The sequence below is a fragment of the Brienomyrus brachyistius genome, chromosome 11 (genome assembly GCF_023856365.1).
Source record: "Brienomyrus brachyistius isolate T26 chromosome 11, BBRACH_0.4, whole genome shotgun sequence".
Classification (NCBI taxonomy): Eukaryota; Metazoa; Chordata; class Actinopteri; order Osteoglossiformes; family Mormyridae; genus Brienomyrus; species Brienomyrus brachyistius.
In genome coordinates, this window is record NC_064543.1 from 10,182,168 (window position 1) to 10,205,946 (window position 23,779).

Genomic DNA, 23,779 nt, shown 5'->3' on the forward strand with positions numbered 1-23,779 from the left:
AGACTTGGGCTGTAATTTTGGGCTTGAGAAGGCCACTCAACCTAGATTTCTCCAGCATATATCCAGTTAAATCAGGCTGCTGCTTGTATACATTTGTAAGATACATACATAATCTACATCTAAAGCACAGGTTGATGTACAGAAAGGACGATCGCACGTGTTCCAGCAGGTCAGGGTTAGATCAGAGCTCCAATGGCTCACGGTCAGCTGTGGAAACATCTAGATGCTTCTTTGACACGTGTTGTACTATGCTGGAACTGAGACATAAATCATGGCCATGGGTCTTCAGCCGGAGATGTTTGGGCTATTTAGTGACTTTTACTGTTTTAGTGACTTTCACTTTTAATGCTTTTCAGCATTTACTGCGGAATCGATAGCGTTTGTGCCACGGTGTAACAGATTACTCTTCATAAATGAAACCTATTGATTTTTCTACCCAGTCCCACAAAGAATATGGGGCGGGGCCACTTGGTTCCTCACTATTTACCACTGACATGTTGTGTTTCATAATAATGCTTTTAAAATCACTAGCCAGGGTATCAATCACATGCGCAGCAGGGTTTTATGGCAGGGGGGGGGCTTTTTTCTGGATGCCCCCCCTCACACACAATATGCTATGCCCCCTCTTTATAGAGAGAATAAAATAATATTGTCTAAAAATCTTATACAATTATGCCCAGATGCTTAGGGTTACATGTTTATCTGATTAACTTAAATACTATGTGGGGGGGGGGGGGGGGTGACAATAAGTGAGAGAATAAGGAAGGTTTCACAGTCTGAAGGTCTGAGAATTTGGGGATTTGCTTTGACAAATAATACCTCAGATAATATGGGCCACTGGCCAATACAAGCAGTTCTAGTTAGAGTATAACATTCAGTCATTTGTTATTTGGAAAACTAACTCAAAGATGCTGATAAGAATTTATCGAGACAGCTGAAATCAGGTGGGGGGGAGAGATTACCGAAGAAGTAGTGTAATTGATTCGGGGGTGCAAAATCATCCAAATTGTGCTATTGTCTATTATCACCGGCTTACAGCAGGACCGTGAAAAACGCAAAGATTTCCACAGCGTTTGTTGAAAAACCCATTCTCTCTCTCTCTCTCTCTCTCTCTCTCTCTCTCTCTCGCTCTCTCGCTCTCTCTCTCTCTCAGAAATCACAATGGAAATTCCCAGCTTAGAATCCATTCCCGGCACAAAGACACCAGATGGACTCGGCAGGGCCCATGCAGACGAGACACACCTGTCCTCATCTAAATCAACGCTAACTGGTTTGCACCGCCATGCTGACATCTAACAGCCCCGCCTCCCGCGTCATGCTAATGTCTCGTTACGAGTCTGATTCTGTGGATCCCCTGGGTAATACTGGCTACTTCCTGGGTTTCCAGCACAGCCGAAATCTAAGCCTAAGGTTGGTGATGACCACTCCCACAAACACACACACACACACACACATACACAGCCCTGTACTCGTGGGGACCATCCATTCATTTCTATGGGCAAGACCCTAATCCCAACAATGGTCCCCACAATGTCAAAATAAATTTTATCACATTGTGGAGACACTTGGTCCCCAGAGTGGTATGTATCTCTGATCCACATACACACACACACACACACACACACACACTTGTAGACATGCATGGAAACAGATACAGACACAGGTGCTACAAGGATTATTCTAAAATTTATTGAAATAGATTTATGAATGAGTAAAACAGTAATCATAGCATACATTCGGTGCACAAAAAAAACACAAGTTAACTAAAAGAGCTGGTCATAAGTACATTTAATCTATGCGACAGCAATCAGCAGCTGCCTTGGCTGACCTGCCTGCACACCTCTTACCGGTATGAGTAACGCGCAAGACGGCATATTGTGACTCAGCGGGTCATTGCACACAGTACAGCGATGCTGACAGCCGGCTCTACGCCTAAGCTAACGCCTGCTGGATGAAACTGAGCTCAGGAACACAGAGGTGGCAGAAAGGGGAATGGATCCTTCAGGCCGAGAAGAGGAAGCCCCCACATTCTCAAACCCCATTTTGGGTTTCTGTTTTACCGGGCAAAGACTGGCTTGGGGGAGCGGCAGTCCACAGAGGTGGCTTCAGGGCCCAGAAGATGTGGCAGCGTGGTTTGGGAGGAGGATGGGCATTGTGGAGTGTCTTTTTGAAAACCAAGCCGGGACAGATTAAGGCCATGAAGATGCAGGTGCGAAGACCTCACAGAGGTCTACAGGTAACAGAAAAAAATGAAGTGTGTAGCACAGCCTGCAAGCAGAGGGCGCTGTGGAGCGACGAGCGTCCCAACGGCGAGTCTCTAATGCAAGAAAGACTACAGCAATATAGATTAGGCGTGTGGCCGTAGGGGTGGGTGGGTGATGAATAGTCAGCATGTCCACAGAGCAGGGGGGTGGGGGGGCTTTGGTTCCAGCGGGGACCGTCTTCAGCGAGCAAAGTCCCAAAGGGCTATGTGCTCCGGACCTGGGAACACACAGAAGCGTAGGGAGTCAAACTTTTAAAATATGTGTTGGCACAACTGAGAGGGAGAGCAAAGGCTTAGGGAAATCCGAAACGCATCATCAAGCAGGCTCAGTATCAAAGGTTCATCTTCCCAGAGGATCTGTGAGGTGCCAATCAGGAAGTAAATCATCAAGATGTAAATTGTTCATCATAAACTGCTGGTACATGCAGAGAATATTGTATTGTATTGGGATGCATGCTATATTTGTTGCAGAATATTAACCGGTTTGATTCTGTTACATGTTCTAGTGTGACAGTAACAGCTATTTTTTTTGTGGCTAATCTCTTGGTCTGCAGGTACACTATACACTGATCAGCCATAATATTAAAACCACTTGCCTAATATTGTGTAGCCCCCCCCCCTCCTAATATTGTGTAGGTGCCACCAAAACAGCTCTGACTCACTGAGCCATGGACTCCACAAATCCTCTGAAGGTGTCCTGTGGAATCTAGCACTAAGACGTCAACAGCAGATCTTTGTGAGACGGGGCCTCCACGGATTGGACTTGTTTGTTCAACACATCTCACAGGTGCTCAAGCAGAGTGAGATCTGGGGAAGTTGGAGGCCAGTTTAACACCTTGAGTTCTTCTTCACATTCCTCAAATCATTCCTGAACAATTTTTGCAGTCTGGCAGGGCACATTATACCCGCTGAAAGAGGCCACTACCATTGGGAAATACTGTTGCCGTGAAGGGGGGTATTTGGTCTGCAACAATGTTTAGTTAGTGTGTCAGCGTCACACCCACATAAATGCCAGAACCCAAGATTTCCCTGCAGAACATTGCCCAGAGCATCACACTGCCTCCGCTGGCTTGTCTTCTTCCCATAGTGCATCTTGGTGCCATCTCTTCCCCAGGTAAATGACACACACGCACCCGGCCGTCCACATGACAATAAAAAAAGCTGAAACTTGCTCATTGTTTATATGCCACCCATAGTGGCACCCAGGGAGCTGGGGGTTAAGGGCCTTGCTGAAGGACCTCCAGATGTGCTGAGGCTGGGTTTGAACCGGTGACCTTCTGATTACAGGCACACAGGCGTAGCCCACTGAGCCACACGCGTGCCCCGTAACAGGAAGCGTGACTCATCAGACCAGACCTCCGTCTTTCACTGCTCCATGGTCCACTCTCACATGCCCATTGTAGGCGCTTTCAACAGTGGACAGGGGTCAACATGGGAACTCGGACCTTTGCGGCTGCGCAGCTCCACAAACAGCAAGTTGCGATGCACCGAGTTCTGACACCTTTCTATCATAGCCAGCATTAACTTTTTCAGCAATTTCAGCTACAGTAGCCCTCCTGTGGTATCAGACCGATTGGGCCAGCCTTTGCTCCCCACGCACACGAAAGAGACTTGGGCGCCCATGACCCCGTTGCAGGTTCACCGGTTGGCCTTTCTTTGACCACTTTTGGTAGGTACTGACCACTGCATACCGGGAACACCCCACAAGACCTGCCATTTTGCAGATGCTCTGACCCAGTCGTCTAGCCATCGCAATTTGGCCCATGTCAAAATCACTCAGATCCTTACGCCTGCCCATTTCTCCTGCTTCCAGCACATCAACTTCAAGAACTGACTGTGCACATGCCTAAAATATAATGGCACCCCTGACAGATGCCACTGTAACAAGATGTTGTTCACTTCAGCTGTCCGAGGTTTTAATGTTATGACTGATCAATGTATGACCAAAAGTATGTGGTCACCAGCTGGTCGTGCTTTCTGAAGCGCAGGGTTTTTATATGAAGCTGGGGGGCCCTTTGTTGCTATAATAGCTTTTCAACTTCTGTGAAAAACTGATGGCGGAATTTGCAGCCATTCAATATGGGTATTGATGTTGGGTAATTGGGTTTTTTTCTATGACTTTGCTTGGCCACTGAATTTTCTCCCAGATGTTTCCACTTCACAGTCCCTCCACTTCCAGCTATAGCAGCACAGAGATTTTGTGAATTGACTTTGGTGATACAACGATGGTGCCAAGTTAAAAGCTGCTCACCTTTTCCTTTCGACCACCCACTGGACTGAAAACATTTTTGCTGCTGGAGAATGCATGCCTGTGTCAGCGAAAGATGTAGCTAAATCAACCAATTCCTCTAATTCACACAGTCATGTGTCCCTTAATGATTGGGATTTGTTCTGCGAAATGCAGAGATTTTGTTGCAGTGCGTACATCACAGAGTACTTACACAAACCACGATGGTATAGCCTACTATACACCTAGGCCGCAGTACGCATTTCTTTGTAAGTAGAATGAGTATACTCTAAAAGAATGATAAAAAAAATACAGTATAATAAATACATAAACCAGTAACATCGTTGTTTATAATCATTCTCATGTATTATGTACTGTACATAATCACATACTGTACTTTTATACAACTGGCAGACAGTGGGTTTTTTACACCGGCATCACCACAAACATGTGACTAAAGCGTAGCACTATGACGTCACAATGGCTACGACGTCACTAAGCGATAAGAATCTTTCAGCACCATTACAGCGTAGTTTTATGGAACCACCAATGTAAATATGGTCCGTCAATGACCGAAACATCATCATCCGGCATATGTCCGTATGGGTGCCACATTCTTTTGGCTGTGTAGCATTTATGTTTAGAGGAATAGGCTTGTGGATTTTATACCAGCGAGGTCATATATCTTGATTATGCCGCTTTTGTTCAAATGTCACCTAACTGATGCTGTATGTTAGCAAGCATCGGCAGCGACAGAGGCCGCACATTTCAGGACGGCAGCGTTTACCGGAACGTTCTTCGCTCTCTCTCTCCGCGGCAGCACGTATCCATGGCTCTGGCAGCTTAATGCATGTTGTAAAGATGACACAGCTCTGGCATTTCCCTTTGAAAGGCTTTGTTACATAAATAAGGAACGTTATTATAATGCAGGGCTTGTTTTTAAAGATGCAGTCGCTTGGTTTTTTTTTTTTTTAGGTTACGTCAGTTTGGAAGAGTGACTGAGGCATAGAGATATGATTAATATGCGCATCCCAGGACAGGCAATCTACTTGTTCTCCTAAATATAATCTGTCAGACCAATATGGATGCCATGGAACCAGTCAAGCAGCCGAAACGTACAGAATGTGTGCGGTTTTTTACCCGTATGTCCGCCCACTTCAAGAAAGTCAGGGGACTGTACAGAGCACTAATCACAATTACAGTCATTACACATAACTCCTGGAAAAATCAGTACAAATGGAGTTAGTTACTGACTCATAAGGTACCCTTCCCCTAATAAAATACTAAATACTACATAATAAAATTGACACAACATTCATAACCAATTCCCAACATACAGTACAGGCCAAAAGTTTGGACACACCCTCTCATTCAATGTGTTGTCTTTATTTTCATGACCATTTACATCGGTAGATTCTCACTGAAGGCATCAAAACTATGAATGAACACATGTGGAGTTATGTACTTAACAAAAAAAGGTGACATAACTGAAAACATGTTTTATATTCTAGTTTCTTCAAAATAGCCACCCTTTGCTCTGATTACTGCTTTGTACACTCTTGGCATTCTCTCGATGAGCTTCAAGAGGTAGTCACCTGAAATGGTTTTCCAACAGTCTTGAAGGAGTTCCCAGAGGTGTTTAGCAAGGCTATTTTGAAGAAACTAGAATATAAAACATGTTTTCAGTTATGTCACCTTTTTTTGTTAAGTACATAACTCCACATGTGTTCATTCATAGTTTTGATGCCTTCAGTGAGAATCTACCAATGTAAATGGTCATGAAAATAAAGACAACACATTGAATGAGAAGGTGTGTCAAAATTTTTGGCCTGTACTGTATGCAGACACATACAACTGTCTCCAAGTCATACGCACAAACAGACATCCCATATACATCCACCCTCTTCCAGCCACTTATTGAATGTATTGTTGAGGCGCCTGGATGGGATGCCAGTCCATTTCAGGATTCATACACACAGACAAAGAAAGCACTTCTTTACACACTGTGTAGTTAGAGTATGGAATAGTCTTCCTGTTGGTGTAGTGGAAGCTAAAACCCTGGGTTCCTTTAAATCACAGCTAGATAAGATTTTAACTAGCTATTAGCTGAGTTCTCCCGAAATGAGCTAGATGTGCCAAATGGCCTCCTCTCGTTTGTAAATTTCTTATGTTCTTATGACAGTACAGACATTTTACAAGCAGCAAGGAAGCCAGTTGTATTTCTATGGACTGCAGTAGAAAGTTGATGTGCCTAGAGACAACCCAGATGACATTTTCTTGCTGTGCTTGTCTATTCATCTTGTTTGCCTGTTGCTTTCCCCATATTCTGTCTATTTAGTCTTTGTAGTGTGTTTATCGAACCATCGTCTTGTGTTGGGTTTGTTACTGATGACAGCTTTAATCCACATTGTGCTGGTTTATTCTCCATGCTATGTTCGTAGCTCCATCATGTTGTGTATGTTTGCCCGCTATGTTATGTTTGTTGGTCCCAAACGTTGTGTTTGTTTTGTGTTCTGTTCGTTAGTCCCTATGGTTATGTTTGTTTGTTTGGGGTTGTGTTTGTTGGTCCCTACTGTAGCATTGTGTTCTTTTATTGGTCCCTAATGCAGCGTATGTTTGTTGGACCCTAACATTGTATCTGTTTGGTGTTCTATTTATTGCTCCCCAATGTTCTGTTTGTTTGTTTGTTTGTTTGGTGTTCTGCTTCTTTGTTTGTTTGTTTGGTGTTCTGCTTGTTTGTTTGTTTAGTGTTCTGTTTGTTGCTCCCCAATGTTGTGATTGCATGTTTGTTTGGTGTTCTATTTATTGCTCCCCAATGTTCTGTTTGTTTGTTTCTTTGTTGTTCTGTTTGTTTGTTTGTTTCTTTGTTTGGTGTTCTCTTTGTTTGTTTTGTGTTCTCTTTGTTTCTTTGTTTGGTGTTCTCTTTGTTTGTTTTGTGTTCTCTTTGTTTCTTTGTTTGGTGTTCTCTTTGTTTGTTTGGTGTTCTCTTTGTTTGTTTGTTGTTCTCTTTGTTTGTTTGTTTGTTTGTTTGGTGTTCTGTTTGTTTGTTTCTTTGTTTGGTGTTCTCTTTGTTTGTTTGTTGTTCTCTTTGTTTGTTTGTTTCTTTCTTTGTTTGTTGTTCTGTTTGTTTGTTTCTTTGTTTGGTGTTCTGTTTGTTACTCCCTCAAGTTGCATTTTTATGGGCTTGCACAGGGAAGCAGTTAACCAACTTCTGAACTGCAGCAGGTGAAATCGGGTTTTATGATCTCTGTTCCTCAACAGAAATAAATTGTTTCTGTCAGAAGGTTCAGGGCGATATACAGGCTTTAAAGAACAAACTCTTAACATGTCACCCAACAGCAGAACTTGCATTAATATGCTCTTTGAAATAAATGCATCACCCGCCACAACACGAACCACAGCAGCCCCACATTCTTCTTAATTTCCACTCTGACATCCAACAGATAGGTGTTTACAAGCTGTATTTAAATGCGATCTGTCATCATGAGAACCTGATGGCTATTGATCACAAAAGACACGAGTGTCACTGATTAAAAGCGAAGGTTGCCCAAGTCCTCAGTTTGGTTATAGCTTAGGGGGCGTGTCTAAAGTGTCTCGGCTTTTTAAAAAATGGGTGTGATAAAATAGCTTCAGTAATGCTACGCTCTTATCAATTGCCCTTGCATGCATATGAATTTTGTTGAGTAATATAACCTCCATGGGAGAAATCCTTACTATATCGTGGGCTCCGTCAGGGTCCGTCTAACATTTCCGCAAATAGACTGGCTGCATATTCATGTCTGACTTTTGTATTAGAGATAGTAACATCCAGGTCTTAGTGTGTTAACTGGAAATCAAGAGTGGACCTTTATACATTTATGGAAACATACCAAATGAGCGATTAGAAGATGGATGGATGTGTAGCTAGATGTAAATCTGCCTTTTCAACTGTGGGCATTGTACAGAAAATGCACACACCATTAACAGAGGAGGGAAAGTTCAGGTTCAGAAGGTACAAATCCAGACCAGGATTTTGTTTCAACCAACTTGTTCAGTATAAAGACTCACAGTCACAGAGCATTCAACTGGGTGGCTGAAACAAAGTCTTGGTGTGGATTTGTGCTTCCTGACCCTGAATTTTCCACTTCTTTTCCCTTGTATTTTACACATGAATTTTATGGTGGGTTCGCTGGAATTCATGTGAAGCAAATAGTCTTAGACCAAATATCCATCCATCCATCCATTTTCCAACCCACTTATCCTACAGGGTCGCGGGGGGGGGGGGGGGTCCGGAGCCTATCCTGGAAGCAATGGGCACGAGGCCCATCGCATTACACCAAATATTTACACAATTAAATCAATATTGTTATATGTACATTGTGACTGGTTACTGCATAGCTGCTTGGCAGTCTGCTTGCCATGAGGATGTGGTACAGATGTACAGGCACTCTGGCTATTAATTATTTGGCTAGATTGAGAATCAAGCAAATTACTATACCCTGCAGGCTCTTGCTGCATTGCCCTTGACAGGGGAACAGGGAGCAGAATGGGAGGCTCACCAAACTGGCAGATGTATCTGTTGCGTGTTTTACAGCGCTGGTCGTTCCAGTTGAAGGCACTGGAAGCTTGCATCTCAACGCAGTTCCCAAAACTGCATCCAAAGGGTGAAAGGGAGACACCAAGTGGTGAAACAAGGAAATTGCACTGAAACCATGGCAAAGTTTTGTTTTATGCAGTAAACTGTTCCCTGACCAAGTTAAGGTGCTAGCAGGTGATTAATGCCATATCATATAAATAAGGCAAAATAACAAATGCAGCTTTTAAAGTACATAAAAGTATGGAAAAATCATATTAATTGAAAAGGAGCTGCATAAAAGGGCTGTCATAGTAAGGAAAGTGGGGGCCCAGAGCTCGTGGGAATTTTACGTACACAAAAATATTCTGAGGGCAGAAGGAAAAATGATTGGTTCAAAGAGGTAACCAATCAGATTGTAGAGGAGGTGGGTCTAAGTGACTAGAGGAAGCAAAACCAAGACATCTGATTAGTTGGTCCCGCCTCCACTAGTTGCTGTGTAACAATAGTGTAATTAGTGGCCAGACCACCCCAGACTCACCCCTGGTTGTCTGGCTGCCCAAAGGCAAAGCTGGTGAAAGTCGGCTGCTCTCCGGAGTCCCAGCGGAATGAATCCTTGGATGTCTTATAGGTCAGACCTGCAGGAGAAACATTGGTAGACACACCTATAGGAAGCCCAACTTTTAGTGACAGAGAAGAGCTGACAGCAGGCACAGGGGAGGGGGTGGGGGGAGTCGGAGGGGGCTCTCACCAATCCAGAAGTTGCGTGTCTCAAAGTCCGCGTCAGTGACCTCGTTAGTGGTCTCCAGCTGGCTGAGGTAGAACGCCAGGATGTCCTGAACCTTCTGGTTGTGGATCTGAGCCAGAACTCCTCCTTTCTCCTGCGGGGCACCGGAGATCCAGAAGAACACCCCATCCTTCAGCTTCCCCCTCCATTTCCCTCACAGACAAACATCTTATGAGGCCTACTGCTCGCTGCCAGGAAGAGCTCACTGATGAACTGTTAGCGACTTGTGCTTGCTGCTCAGCTACAGGGCTAACATGTGACCTTTACATCGGTCCGTCTAATGCAGAACAAGCGCCGCGGAGGCACATTATTTTGGCGGGAGCAGATTAAGCTGCGAAACTTTAACCAAAACTAGTTAGCTGTAGCTTTCACCTTGATTAAATGCAGAGACAAGGAGCAAACCGCAGCACACACCCCTTCTGTCATACATCCTACAGGATATATGTCCTATATACAGTCCACCCCTGTAACCCTGTACAGGATAAGAACTGGATGGATGGATGGATGGATGGATGGATAATTCATTTTGTACATCCACTAAATGTTTTTCTTCTGTAAAGCAACTTACATTTTTAGGTACAATGAGTCACAGTGCTCCGATTATCTGAGAGGTTCCAGATTTTACCGGAACAAAATGCAGGCTCAGCCCTGTTGGCGCAATGCGCCGTTAACCCTGAGCCCCAGGTTACGCCTCTGAAGCAGAGGATCTGGCACTCAGCTAGTAGATAATGCAGAAAACCAGATTATAGTGTGATAATGCGCCGGAAAAATGTGTGATTTATCTCCCAGCCACCGATACTGAAAAGCATCAGTAAATGCGAATCACTCTGACAAGCAGCTAAGTAACTGCTTAAATGGCCCCCTGCTTTTTACTGGGATAAAAGACCCTGAGACGACTACACCATTCTGACGGGGGGAGGGAGGGGGTGTGTTCATGCACCCCACAGGGGACCTTCCCTGATCAGGGCCTCACCTGGCAGTGGATTTTGGCCCCGTAGTAGGTATCTGTTTCCGGGGAGACCATGAAGCAGTCTCCGTCGATACGCACCCCACAGCTGTGGAACGGAAACTGGAGCTTCTCTGGTCAGGGGAGCATCGTCAGATGGCACCACCAAGGCAAAAAAAAACATGGGCTCTAGCCTCTGGGGGCTGGATGGGCGCAGCACCACATGCACCACTGTCTTCCTGATAATGGGACTTCCAGGAAAGAAGGACCCCCCCCGCCCACCCCTGGCCCGCCTGTCACCTGCACACTCTGCTCCTCCATAGCCGACATGACAGACACAGGAACACTCCTCCTCCCTGTATCGGCCGTGTACGCACTGCACGCTGCAGCGCACTGCGGCACAAACACATGCCATTACACACTGAACCGATGCCACACCAGCATCAGAGACTAAAACACGGCAGCACACACACAGCGTCATCGGGGACAGAACAGACACCAGGGCACAGACAAACTATGGCCAGAGACAAAGCAGACGGTGCGGCACTGACGAACTGGAATACAACAGACATACAGAAAAACATACATACGAGAATCACCGTACTCTGACACAGATGTAGAACAATGTCACATAATGTAGCAGTGTTATAAACACACTTCTAAACACAGCAGCACGGACACCATATCAAACACAGCGGTTCAAAGACCCTGTCAAACACAGCAACACAGACACCCTGTCAAACACAGTGGTACAAAGACCCTGTCAAACACAGCAGCACGGACACCATGTCAAACACAGCGGTACAAAGACCCTGTCAAACACAGCAGCACAGACACCCTGTCAAACACAGCGGTACAAAGACCCTGTCAAACACAGCAGCACGGACACCATGTCAAACACAGCGGTTCGAAGACCCTGTCAAATACAGCAGCACAGACACCAGGTCAAACACAGCAGTACAAAGACCCTGTCAAACACAGCAGCACAGACACCATGACAAATACAATGGTACAAAGACCCTGTCAAACGCAGCAGCACGGACACGAGGTCAAACACAGCGGTACAAAGACCCTGTCAAACACAGCAGCACAGACACCCTGTCAAACACAGCGGTACAAAGAGCCTGTCAAACACAGCAGCACAGACACCATGACAAATACAATGGTACAAAGACCCTGTCAAATACAGCAGCACGGACACGAGGTCAAACACAGCGGTACAAACACCCTGTCAAATACAGCAGCACAGACACCCTGTCAAACACAGTAGTACAAAGACCCTGTCAAACACAGCAGCACAGACACCATGACAAATACAATGGTACAAAGACCCTGTCAAACACAGCAGCACGGACACGAGGTCAAACACAGCGGTACAAAGACCCTGTCAAATACAGCAGCACAGACACCAGGTCAAACACAGCAGCACAGACACCATGTCAAACACAGCGGTATAAAGACCCTGTCAAACACAGCAGCACGGACACCATGTCAAACACAGTGGTACAAAGACCCTGTCAAACACAGCAGCACAGACACCCTGCCACTCACGGCTGTAAATGCTCTCTGCTTTTGCTACACAGCCTGCTTATGATTAGTATAGATCACAGATATAGACACGCACAGACAGCCTCGTACCCTGACAGAAGCGTCCTGTGAACCCTGCAGCACAGTGGCACTGGCACGTGGATGCATTCAGCTGGCCGTACTGCCCGCAGCTCATGCGACAGGGATTCCGGGGCGTCTCTGAAAAACAACGTCACATGTGACTCACATCACATGACGTGCAGCAGCCCTTCAAACAAACATGGACCCAGCAGATCTGTGGGTATGTCAGCTGTTACAGTCTGTGATGATGAAATCACATTTTTTATATCTTTATAAAACCTTTTACACTTGAATCATGGAATGCATCTGAAAGGGGGGGGGGAGGGATCACGAGGGGGGGGTCATAAAGCCATTGTCTGCTTTTGAAAAACTTTCTGCCCCTTTTTTTTTCAAAATTGTCAAAGTCTGTTCACCTCACAACACACTTCTTTGTGATGTGTGTTAATATTTGACTAATGATATTTGGCTATAGTTTGTCATGCCTAAAAAACTTTTTTTTATTGCTATGGTTCACATGACATAACTTGTATGTAATTTTCTCGTCATTGTTCATTACCGCAGTCCTAATGACGCTCCACACACAGTCCATGCTTTTGTACTTAATGGTGCCATCACTGTGTGCGGTAACCAGGCTACCAACTGGCAGCTGAGCGCGTAAAAAGCCAAACCCATAAAAAGAAGCATTTTACGAATACGTTCTGTGAGACCATCATGGGTGGATGGGGGGGGGGGGGTTCTCACCACACAGACCCCCCACGTGGTCCCAGAGACGGAAGCAGCCGGACATGTCGGAGGTGCAGAGCGAGCAGTAGGGTCCCGCCTTGTAGGGCCGCACCATCATCCCGTTCGCCTCCCAGTTCCCACTGCGCACAGGACAGTGACACGCTGGGTCACATCAGCACCAGCCAAACCCCAAATCCGTGAGAACAGGTCACTGCGGATCCTGGTGGCTGAAGCTTCGGTCTAAACACACTTTAATTCATTGCTTCTAAAAGCCAATTAACATTTTTTCAATGTATACTACTAGTCTTTGGATAAAAGAGGTGTTATTTAAATAACTGTTAGATGCAGTGTGCAGTGCACAGATCCAAACACTAATGGAACATTCTTCAGAGATGGACGGCAGGTTATGGGACGACGGAGGAGTGTTTGATGTCCTGGGCGGCCACTCACCCAGGCGAATAGGCGCAGATGAACAGCTCCCACTGTGAGGACCCGCTTGTGCACAGCCGCTGGACACAGCCCACCTGGCTGGACGTGGCCCATACGAGCTGCAGGAAGGGAGAGGGTACAGGCGGAGGGTTTTAGTTTTGTCATGGCACAGTATGCTGACCCCAGTGACTGTCAGCCCTGCAGCCGCCGGCTTTGATCACCTGTGTATAGTGACTGCAGGTGCGGTTCCCCTGGCACTGCCCACTCAGGTAGTCGTAGTCCTGCCCCTCCTGGAACCAGGAGTCAATGACCTCAGAGATGGAAGCGGCACCAGGGGCGGAGCGTTGGGCATTCCAGCCCACGTGATTGGACATTGGGTCCCAGTGGGCGGGGTCTGGGTGGCAGGACTCTGCTCTCTCCTGGGCAAGCAGGGCCAGCTTCTTGCTCCACACCTGGTGGTTGGGGGCACAGGGTGGAGGTAGGAGGGTGGTGGGGCCCCATTCAGAAAACGGCAAACTATATTATGGGTGGGTGCGGACGCTCACAGTGAGAGCTGTGGAGTGGTACCGGCATCGAGGACCATGTTTCCTGCCTTTGTGAGTGAATGTGAGCCTGTCAGACTCACCCCTTTGTGCCAGAGGCCCGAGCAGCCACCCAGGGAGACCCTGAGCATGACTTTCTGGTACGACCTACTTTAGCGTGACTGCCCGGTCTGTGGGAAACTGGGAAATGTCAGGATGTCAGGAACGAAACCACACAACATTTCCACACACGCCTGTAAACCATGGAATTTCTGTCTGGCAAGCAGAGCTGCATAATGTCGGCTACAGAAAATCTCGGGGTCAGTGAAGCTCGAGTCCGTGTCTGACATTGGAGAGCGGGGCACCCAGGCCATCCCACTATCGCATAACAGCCTCCCCCCCCCCCCCTTCAGAGAGCCCCCTGGAACCCTCAGGTGACCCACGTCACTTTTATTCCACTCGGCCAAAATTAGCCGGCGATGTGCAGGGAGACAGAACTGCGAGATGATAGCCGGCAAACTCGCTCTCAGGTGATGGGAACCTGCTAGTTCTGCCAAGAGGACCAGAACATCGGCCAACAGCAGCTGCTTCCAGCATGGAGACGCGGGCAGGCCGGGGGAAGGGGGTGTGGGCAGCTGAGCGTAGCCTGGGATAGCGGGTCAGGCCGAGGAGAAACACGTTTCAATTATCTCCAGGGCTATGAGAAGAAACGGGATCAGATTAGCCGGACCATTAGCATTCCCTCTGACAGTGTGGCTTCCCAGGCCGCCGTGCGGATCGCACTGGGAGCCCGTCGGCTAAGTGATACATTAGCAGACCTCTTCCGTGACGAGGGTGAAACAATGGAAAGTCTGTTTAAACTTTTGCCTTTTTTCCTTGGCGTATGAAACCCCGCCGATTCACAATGAAGCACTCGGCACAGCTGTAAATGAAGAAAAACGGACAGACGGAGAACGCAAACACGTTTTATTTATTTTTTTGCTGCCCTTCACGCATCAAGACTGCACGAAGCACAACGCGGGTAGGATCCGCCCTCCATCAGTCACAGGCGACTGGGTCCAGCGGTACGTGTGTGCGAGACGTGCTGATCAGGATGCATTAATTCATCTGAATCATACAACAGCACAGCACCGCGTTCGCTGGGCCTGCCAGCGGGGCCAAGAGGCGTGAACCAGCACCGGCTACGGTCATAGCAACCCACAGGATTATAGCAGGGTTCCAGCTGGCTGTGACTCAACCCCACTAACAGAAACATCTAAGACTTACAAGAATGCTGAAAAAGTGAGGCTACCAGCCCAAACACTGACACTAGCGGCAGCGAATCGAGGTTCAGAAAGTGTCAACAGGACGACATCCTTGAACCACCACTGCTGATCGAGACGGGCCGCGCCATGCAGTCTTTGAGACCACTGCACATGAGACCCGCTACGTGTTGTCATGGAAATTCCCTTCAACCTTCACTAATGTGGCGGGGAACTGCACCAAACTCCCTTCCGGAACATTCTCCAGGGGCAGTGGGATGTCGGCAGAGATGCCTGGAAAGTCACACAAGTCATCAGACTCCACTCGGTGCAGTGGTGTCGGTGATCAGAGGACACCGTAAGCTGCCCTCCCTACCTCATTTTTCTGCCTTTCTCCCTGTTCACACCGTACAACCTGCTCCTTCTTCATGCCTAACATGTGTGATGTCACGGGTCGGGCCGCTGTAGTTGTCCCGGCTGGCCGTACCGTCCCACTCTCAGCACTTCGTCTGGCTTCTCCTGGACTTTCTCAGAACCATCCAGTGACAGGTCCCCCCCTCATATTTAGTGACCCCCTTCCCTAAATCTCTCCAAGCCTGGTATTTAAGCCTGCCTGTGCCGAAACACACAAAGCAAAAATTACACCCATTTAACTCTGCTCTATAACATACTGTCCTAAAAGCTAAAGTTGATCTTCACTTAAGAATGACACAGAACATTGCTGAAGATTCACATACAGTTTGCCTGCTTGCAGAAAAGAGAATGCTAAACTGGCATTATTGAAGTTATTAAAACATACATATACCATCACTACTGATGACAAGGACAATAATAGTTCTTCGTTTGGACACTAGAGTTTTTATGAGCTACTATACAGTAAACATTATATGGAAACCTGTCAATGTAACTGCCACTGGAATTTAATGCAGCAAATGTGTGTTACAACATTTAATTTATAATTACTTTTTACAAAAGCCGGCAGAATAGTTTAAGAAAACACACTCTTTCATCATGAAAGAAAGCAAAAACACATGCAGGAGTAGAAGATCAGAGAGAGAGAGAACGGCAGCAACATTCTGGAGATGAAAAGACAGAAAGGTGATTAACCAGGGGGTGAAGAAGTGATTCTGTTCCCTTGCTAACATCCATCCATCCATTTTCCAAACCGCTTATCCTACTGGGTCGCGGGGGGTCCGGAGCCTATCCCGGAAGCAATGGGCACGAGGCAGGGAACAACCCAGGATGGGGGGCCAGCCCATCGCAGGGCACACTCACACACCATTCACTCTCACATGCACACCTACGGGCAATTTAGCAACTCCAATTAGCCTCAGCATGTTTTTGGACTGTGGGGGGAAACCGGAGTACCCGGAGGAAACCCCACGACGACATGGGGAGAACATGCAAACTCCACACACATGTGACTCAGACGGAGACTCAAACCCGGGTCGCAGAGGTGTGAGGCCACAGTGCTAACCACTGCACCACCATGCCGCCCCCTTACTTACATTTACCTATTAAAAATATGAATGTCGCCATGCATCCACTGGTCAGATTGACTTGTTTGCTTCACTCACGTTCTGTATCTTTATTTCTTAAATGGCAGGAGATGAGAGAACGAACTAAGAAGCTACTTTCAGCTGCCAGCTCACAGGGGCCAGGCATGGCACGAGAACCGCTGGGTCAGGACACATGATTTGTTAAACATGGCTGGCCTGTGTGCTTTAAAGGAAGCTCTCTGATACCAAGGACAGGAAGTCTTCTGGAAGTCAAGCAGAAGGGCATCTTCTATACCCTCTGGCTTTATTTCCTCAGTCCAATAAACAGGGCTGGGTTCATGAACGCGGGCCGCAAAACCAGGGATGTTTAATGCCCATTTCCGCAACAGAGCATTTCTGCTAAAGATGCTAGTTCAGATTCTGAGGTATTGATGCCAATACTCTCCGCTGGCATTTGAACCGTCCACCACTGGGTCTGAAACCTTCTCCCTTATTATCATTTCATTTATCTTCTCGCCTGCATCCCTGTAGATTTGGATCGCACTGCTAAACTATTTACACATTACAGATGCGGCTGGCGTGATATTTACCGTAGTAATACAGGCAAAGTATGTAATATCATCAAGGGAACGACTGAAATGTCGGGACCAGAGCTCACACCTGCTCAGACACAGAGATGCTGTCCTTCATATATTGCACAGTGACACCATGTTCTCACTTTTAGGAACAATGAGAGAGCTACTCGCTTTATATTGGGCCCTGCGTACATCAGAAGAATAATCCAACTCTCTCCATCCCTTTGAAGTTCGAGTGCCAAGCATTCAAAGGACACAAGTCACCCTCTCCTCTGACACGCTCTTTGTAAGAACCGTGGGACAAATCGCTAAAAGAGAAATCAGTCAAAAGATGGCTGTTTTTTTTTTGTTTTTTTTTTTTTTTTAATGAACGCCATTTTTATCTCATAAAAGGAGGGATGTCGCGAGAACTCTGATATCCTTAATCGTTTTACAGACAGGCGGAGCAGGGCTATGTCTGTCAGCGGCCGATGTCTCAGCACATCATCAAACGCTGAGGCCTGAAGCGCTTTAGATCGCGAGCACTTCAACCATGCATTTAATCTCGCCAACGATTTCACACGACCACTCGCTTTAATGCACACTCGGAAACAGAGCTACTCCTAATTGTGCCATCTTATCAGCTTCATAGCGGCTCCCAGAGTGAAATACAAACTCTACAGACTCTATTATGGCTCATTTTCCTTTCCTGTTCCCTTGGATCCACGGTATAAATTGTGATGGTCTGACACGGAGCACAGAAACCTTGCCTGGCGTGGAGCCTTTAGGATTTAAGATTAGCCGCTAGTGTACACTCACTGGTCACGTCATTAGATATGCATAGCTAGCACCCGGCAGGACCCGCTGTTGGGCGACATTTCATTTCAGCATTTCAAGCATGGTCCGTCGAATGCATCTGAACAAGACGGGCCCATAAAGTCATCTAATGATTTGTGGTTCATTTTAGATTTAATGACTTGTGGGTCATTTTTTGTGATTTTTCATCAATGTATTCTTAGTGATGGGACCCATGATTGCAAGAGTAGACAAGGCACATCTTGTCACAACGGGATGGAGGCACGACGGGAAGGGAAGCACGGGAGGCCGGGAATCAGGGGTAAACGCGGGGTTTATTAAAGGGATAATACCGATCGGGGGCACAGGGCAACATTGGCGGGGTGGAGACGTTAATGACAAGACTAGGGAAACATACTCGAACACAGACTTATATGCACAGGAATCAGGAAAACAATTCAAAACAACTGATCACATGGGGATTCCACACGAGGTTAACGAGGGGGCGTGGCACAAAGGAGGGTCGGACGTGCAGGATGTGACACATCTAGAGAAGCCTTTCTACATGCCATTGTTGTACTGAGGTGGTCCTGCACAGCCATCCTCCTCTGATTAACAAGATCTGTTTTCTTATGAGAGTTTTACTTATATACAATATATTTACATATATACAAAAATATTCTGAGGGCAGAACACAAAATGATTGGTTCAGAGAGATAACCAATCACATTGTAGAGGAGGTGGGTCCAAGCAACAAGGTGGAACCAACCAATTAGATGTCTTGCTCCCGCCTCCTCTAGTTGCTTAGATCCAACTCCTACAATCTGATTGGTTATCTCTCTGAACCAATCATTTTTCATTCTGCCCTCAAAACATTTTTGTGAAACAAAAAAAAAATTTTAAAACGTGCAACATTTTTGCACAAAGAAATAGCATTGACTCCGTGTTCTTTGCTGACATTGTTCTCTATAAACTCCAGGCACATTAATTGGTGAGGATCCCGGCAGAGTGGCTGTTTCAGAGACACAGGAACCACATCAGGCACCAACAATCACACCATGCTTAGGCCATGCATCTTTCCCACACAGTAACTGAACCTGTTTGACCCTGACTGAGTGCTGTATGTGTTAAGTTGCATGCACATGATTCGCTGTTTGGAGAAGCAGGTAGTTTGCATTATCAAGTAGGTATAGCCAATAAGCCAGCCCCTGCATGTATACCAATAAAATCAAGAAAACCTGAAAGTTGTTTTGCTGCACTGATATTTTATAGTGTTGGATGGTGTTGTGGGTGATAATGTGCCCTAAATGTGCCCTTGAAATAATTCCAACAATTGATGCTTATTAACAATACATGCAGTGCAGCTGTTCATACAATAAAACTCATTAAAATAATGAACAACGCAAACAATCTGGCAAAAAATATAGACATCTCAATGCAGCATTAAATTTCATCCAAAAATGCATCATTGATGACCAATCACATTTTAAATGACTGAACTCAAAGATTTCATTTTTGTGGTTCTGTAACTCATTGTTGTTATAATTTCTGCTTTCGTACCAGAGCGATGAACCGCAAGCAAGGGAGGGCCAGGCGATGGACTCTCCTTTTCCTCTGACTTTATATTCTTTCTCCAGCCTTGATCCAGCCGAAGTTCAGCGCTGCCTTGAGTGAAGAGGCTGGCCTATTAAAGCTGTGGGTCGTCTTATTGCGGCTTCTCTGTCCACGTGAAACTCAGCACTCTGCTATGAAGGGGATGCACGCTTACTCACATTTCCCCGCTGGCAGCACCGCCGATCCACCAATCATTTATATACCGCTCAAGACGAACAGTCACCGCTGCAGCCAGATTTCTTTCCACAAATAGCACTTCCGAGCCGAAAAGACATGGCTGCATTTCTGCAGACGTATTAAGCTACTAATAAGATTTCAGCACTTGAACCACTATCGCTGTGCGGCCTGTAACTTTGCTTTCGGCAGTGTTAACATCTTACAACCAACTCTATCATTTGAAATATTTTAAGGAAATTTAAATACCGGTATATAGATGAACCATAATATTTCCAGGAGTGATGAAAAACTGAGGATGAGTCAAAGTGGTTTAAAATTAAAATAGATACAACAAAACGACCATGATTATAACATCAGAACATGGTAAAAGGATGTTGGACATTAAACTTACACGATACTGACACGTGCTTGCTGTGCTTGCCAGTCCAGTTCCTAGTGATTCCCATACATTGTATGTATTTAAATCATCCTACGTTTTCAGTAACACTGAACAGGAACCCCACCCCCCCCCCCACCCCAAAACCCACTCACAAGCCCCAAGGTTAATGATTGGATTGTCTTTCAACTTTCAAATAATTTAGACCTGAAATTCTGTACGGGAGATGGAGTTTTACCAAAGTAATCAAGAAAAAATGAACGCAGAACAAAATCCAGCTTCCTTTGGCGCCCCGGTGAAGTGGAATTCCTTAAATAATTAGGCTTGACTCAAGTTACTGAAAATTCATTTAAACTTAACATGTATTTCTGCTTACTGTCTTTTTTACGGTCAGAAGTGCATGTGTGCTGAAAGAAAATTCAGATTTCTTATCAGTTTAACTTTGTGCTCCTGATTTTAATAACGAAAAACCAATAACTGAGTTTTGACAAAACAGCCATCCTCCATCCATCCATTCCTCCATCCATCCATCCATCCATCCATCTTATGACCACGTATCCTGGTCTAGGTTGCTGGGGGAAAATTGTTATTTCAAATCAAATGTTATGAATAGCAGAACAGTATATGCAAGGTAGAAATAATGACAAATAATTAGAATTATTATTATTATAATTATTACCATTGATACCCGTGGGGAAATTCTCTTTTCGTTTTTAACATGTTATTCCTTAAAGGGCCAAATTTTGTCGTTCCACCATGAGAAAAAAAAACAGGTGCATTTGTAAGGCTGTCTTGTTTTAATGCACTGTTTGCCTTATATGTGCTTTTAAATATGCCTGATATCAGGAACAAACACCTCGGGTAAATTACGATGAAAGGTTACCACTATCACCACTACCATTTATTCATAAAATTCTTCCAGTAACAGGTGTGTTACATATGGTATCTTAGTGTCAAAAAACGATTTTAAAAAGAACAGAAGAAAAATAAATACAATGGAATTGCAGTATTGCATAAGTTGTAAATGTGCTTCTTCCTCTAACTGGCAAATATGTGGCTAGACAGACGGAGATTCCTTCATCTAAGGAATGAAAATAAAGGTGACCAACCATTTTTTGCATGTTTGCAGCCATAGGGGTGACTCGTGTCCTCAGCCGATTGTGCTGCGTAACAATCTGATAAAGGTTCCTCACTCCCAGCCCTAAAATAAAAGAAGGCGCACGATTACTTTACCACTGGAAGGGATCCCCATGGTAACGGAATGTATGGGGTTATTGGGGAGGAGGAAGAGGGGTGGGGGCATAACCAATTATGTATGAACTCATCAGAACATTGCAAATAAGAAGTAAATACGGTCTTTAATCTTTTATCATGTCGCCAGGGATTTCAGAGCAAAGAATGAAGGCAAATAACCATTATAAAATATCCATTTAACATTAATTTTAATATATATTCATTATAATAAAAAAGTAAGCCTAACAAAATAGTTTTAGAGACTAAAGCAAGTTTGGGGCATTCTTCCAGTTGCGGTCAGTATTTAAATTTAGTAAAAACATATTTCTAGCCAGTGAAATCTGTGCGCGAAAGCAGCCAAACTTTTTCTCTATTTAGAAACCGCAACGTCTCTCTGCCCGGCTTGCATTAAGGCTCCCCCGCCGTTAAAATGCAACGGTGCTGAAAGCAAGTGTTTTCTTTCTTACCCATGGCAGGTGGGTTCGAGCTAACTCGTTTCTCCCTCAAAATCCAGTTTCCCCGAGAATACGACACTGGAAGAGTCACAATGAGAAGGAGAAGTAAGTAACCCGAGTCCCGGCGAACTCCCATTACTGAAGCGGACATTACCACCAGCTACAACTTGTACGCGCAGTTGTGACACACCGCCTCCGCCGCCGTTGTCTCCCAGCCAATGCATCGACTCCCACTCAGTCACCCGCACGCATTTGGCCCGGCCCGCTTCATTATTCAGCTTCAAGAGCTTGACTGACATTGGTTACCCGCAAACCCTCACTGTACAGCCGCCGCAACAATAAGCATCGCTCTGGATTGTGTGCAAAAACAATGATGTCCTTGAGACGTAAATCCGGCTTTATGCTATTTTTCAATTTCGAACAATATAAAGCGTGGAATTGTAATCTAAAAATAATTTTGGTCTATCTTTATGGCGGTACATTTGTTAATGGGGTATTGTTGATAATATCCATCTACATAATCATCTCATCGTCTCTTTCCTTGATTGAAGTGAACACGTTATTGGCTTATAACATTATAAAAGAGATCTGAGAAAGAACCCGTTTCCTACAAATAGCTATTCAAGTCACTTTTTGTGGAAGCATGGAAATCATTCCCACCAGACAGTGTGGTATATAGCATGCTGTGGTATATAGCATGGTGTGGTATATAGCATGCTGTGGTATATAGCATATAAAGAACACTGTCTCATTCTGCCATACAGTCAGTATAGTAACTTGGTGTGGAATATAGCATATGAAGAACAGTCTCAGTGGCTACCAGTATGGGATTAATTTTCGAGGATTCCGCCAAGGATCCTGTGCAAAAACATCTCGCGTTACTTGGTGAATGTTAAAATCAGATGGATGCTCCTCAACCAGTGGATGATTGACTATTGTGGCGTGATGAAAAACCTTGATTGCGACGAACCCGTGTGAATCTTCATTAATCAAATATGAACTGATTCGTTTTTTGCTGAGAGACTGAACACAGTTCAAACAGGTTTGCCTGTTATATTTGTCAAGTTTGGCTGTTCGTTTGTCAATTACTTGAGCCTTCAGATGTTCACTGTACCTTAGGTTACGCAACCACTGGGGAAAGGAAGAGGCCAACTGAGACTGAGACACAGAAGTCAACCTTTGCATCTTGAGCACTGATAAATGCAATCCAGGCCTCAACACGTACAGCAGCAAGGAGCGAGAAATGGCAGAATCCATCATCGATCTTTGGGGGTGAGCTGGAACATACTGTAATAGGCTTAGAGCACAGGGACTGGGTACACCCTACATGAGCCCATCACTAGGACAGAACAGGTTCGCACATTACTATGGACACTAATTCCAAGGAATGACTGTGAAATGTGTGGAAGCTGGACAAACCATGCAACACAAGGAGCACCCTAAGCAAGCTATCCCCCCCCCCCATGACCAGCCCTGATAGGGGGAACATGCAAACTCCACATACACATAGGCTGGGATGAGAACCATTCCCACAACCCTGTCAGTCTTCAGTGCCACTTGCTGAGTCACCACACTGCCAGGGCGCCATGCAATCGCAATATATATCAGAGGCAGCTGCTCCATACAGGGAGAGGAAGTAGCAGCTCTGCAATTTTTGAGATCAAATTATGAAAAAAGGTAACTTTGAAATCACTCAACTACTAAAATTTTATTGTCATTTTAAAAACACATTTCCTCTCTACTCTAAAAATTCACTATTGTGATACTGTAAAATGTATT

The 23,779-nt window shown here is 45.4% G+C and overlaps 1 protein-coding gene across 1 annotated transcript; it reads right to left on the reverse strand.

Annotated features, from left to right (window-relative positions):
- Positions 1 to 1,670: 1,670 nt before the first annotated feature.
- LOC125704197 (C-type lectin domain family 18 member A-like) lies at positions 1,671 to 22,217 on the reverse strand. The gene is made up of 12 exons (XM_048969550.1): positions 22,013 to 22,217; positions 21,422 to 21,513; positions 13,757 to 13,987; positions 13,557 to 13,654; positions 13,125 to 13,246; positions 12,414 to 12,521; positions 11,076 to 11,168; positions 10,803 to 10,909; positions 9,794 to 9,923; positions 9,584 to 9,680; positions 9,029 to 9,120; positions 1,671 to 2,481 (listed from the first exon to the last, which is right to left on the reverse strand). Exons 1-12 carry the CDS (start codon positions 22,149 to 22,151, stop codon positions 2,444 to 2,446), a joined length of 1,347 nt encoding a protein of 448 aa, XP_048825507.1. The 5' UTR covers positions 22,152 to 22,217; the 3' UTR covers positions 1,671 to 2,443.
- Between the last annotated feature and the right edge of the window lie 1,562 nt (positions 22,218 to 23,779).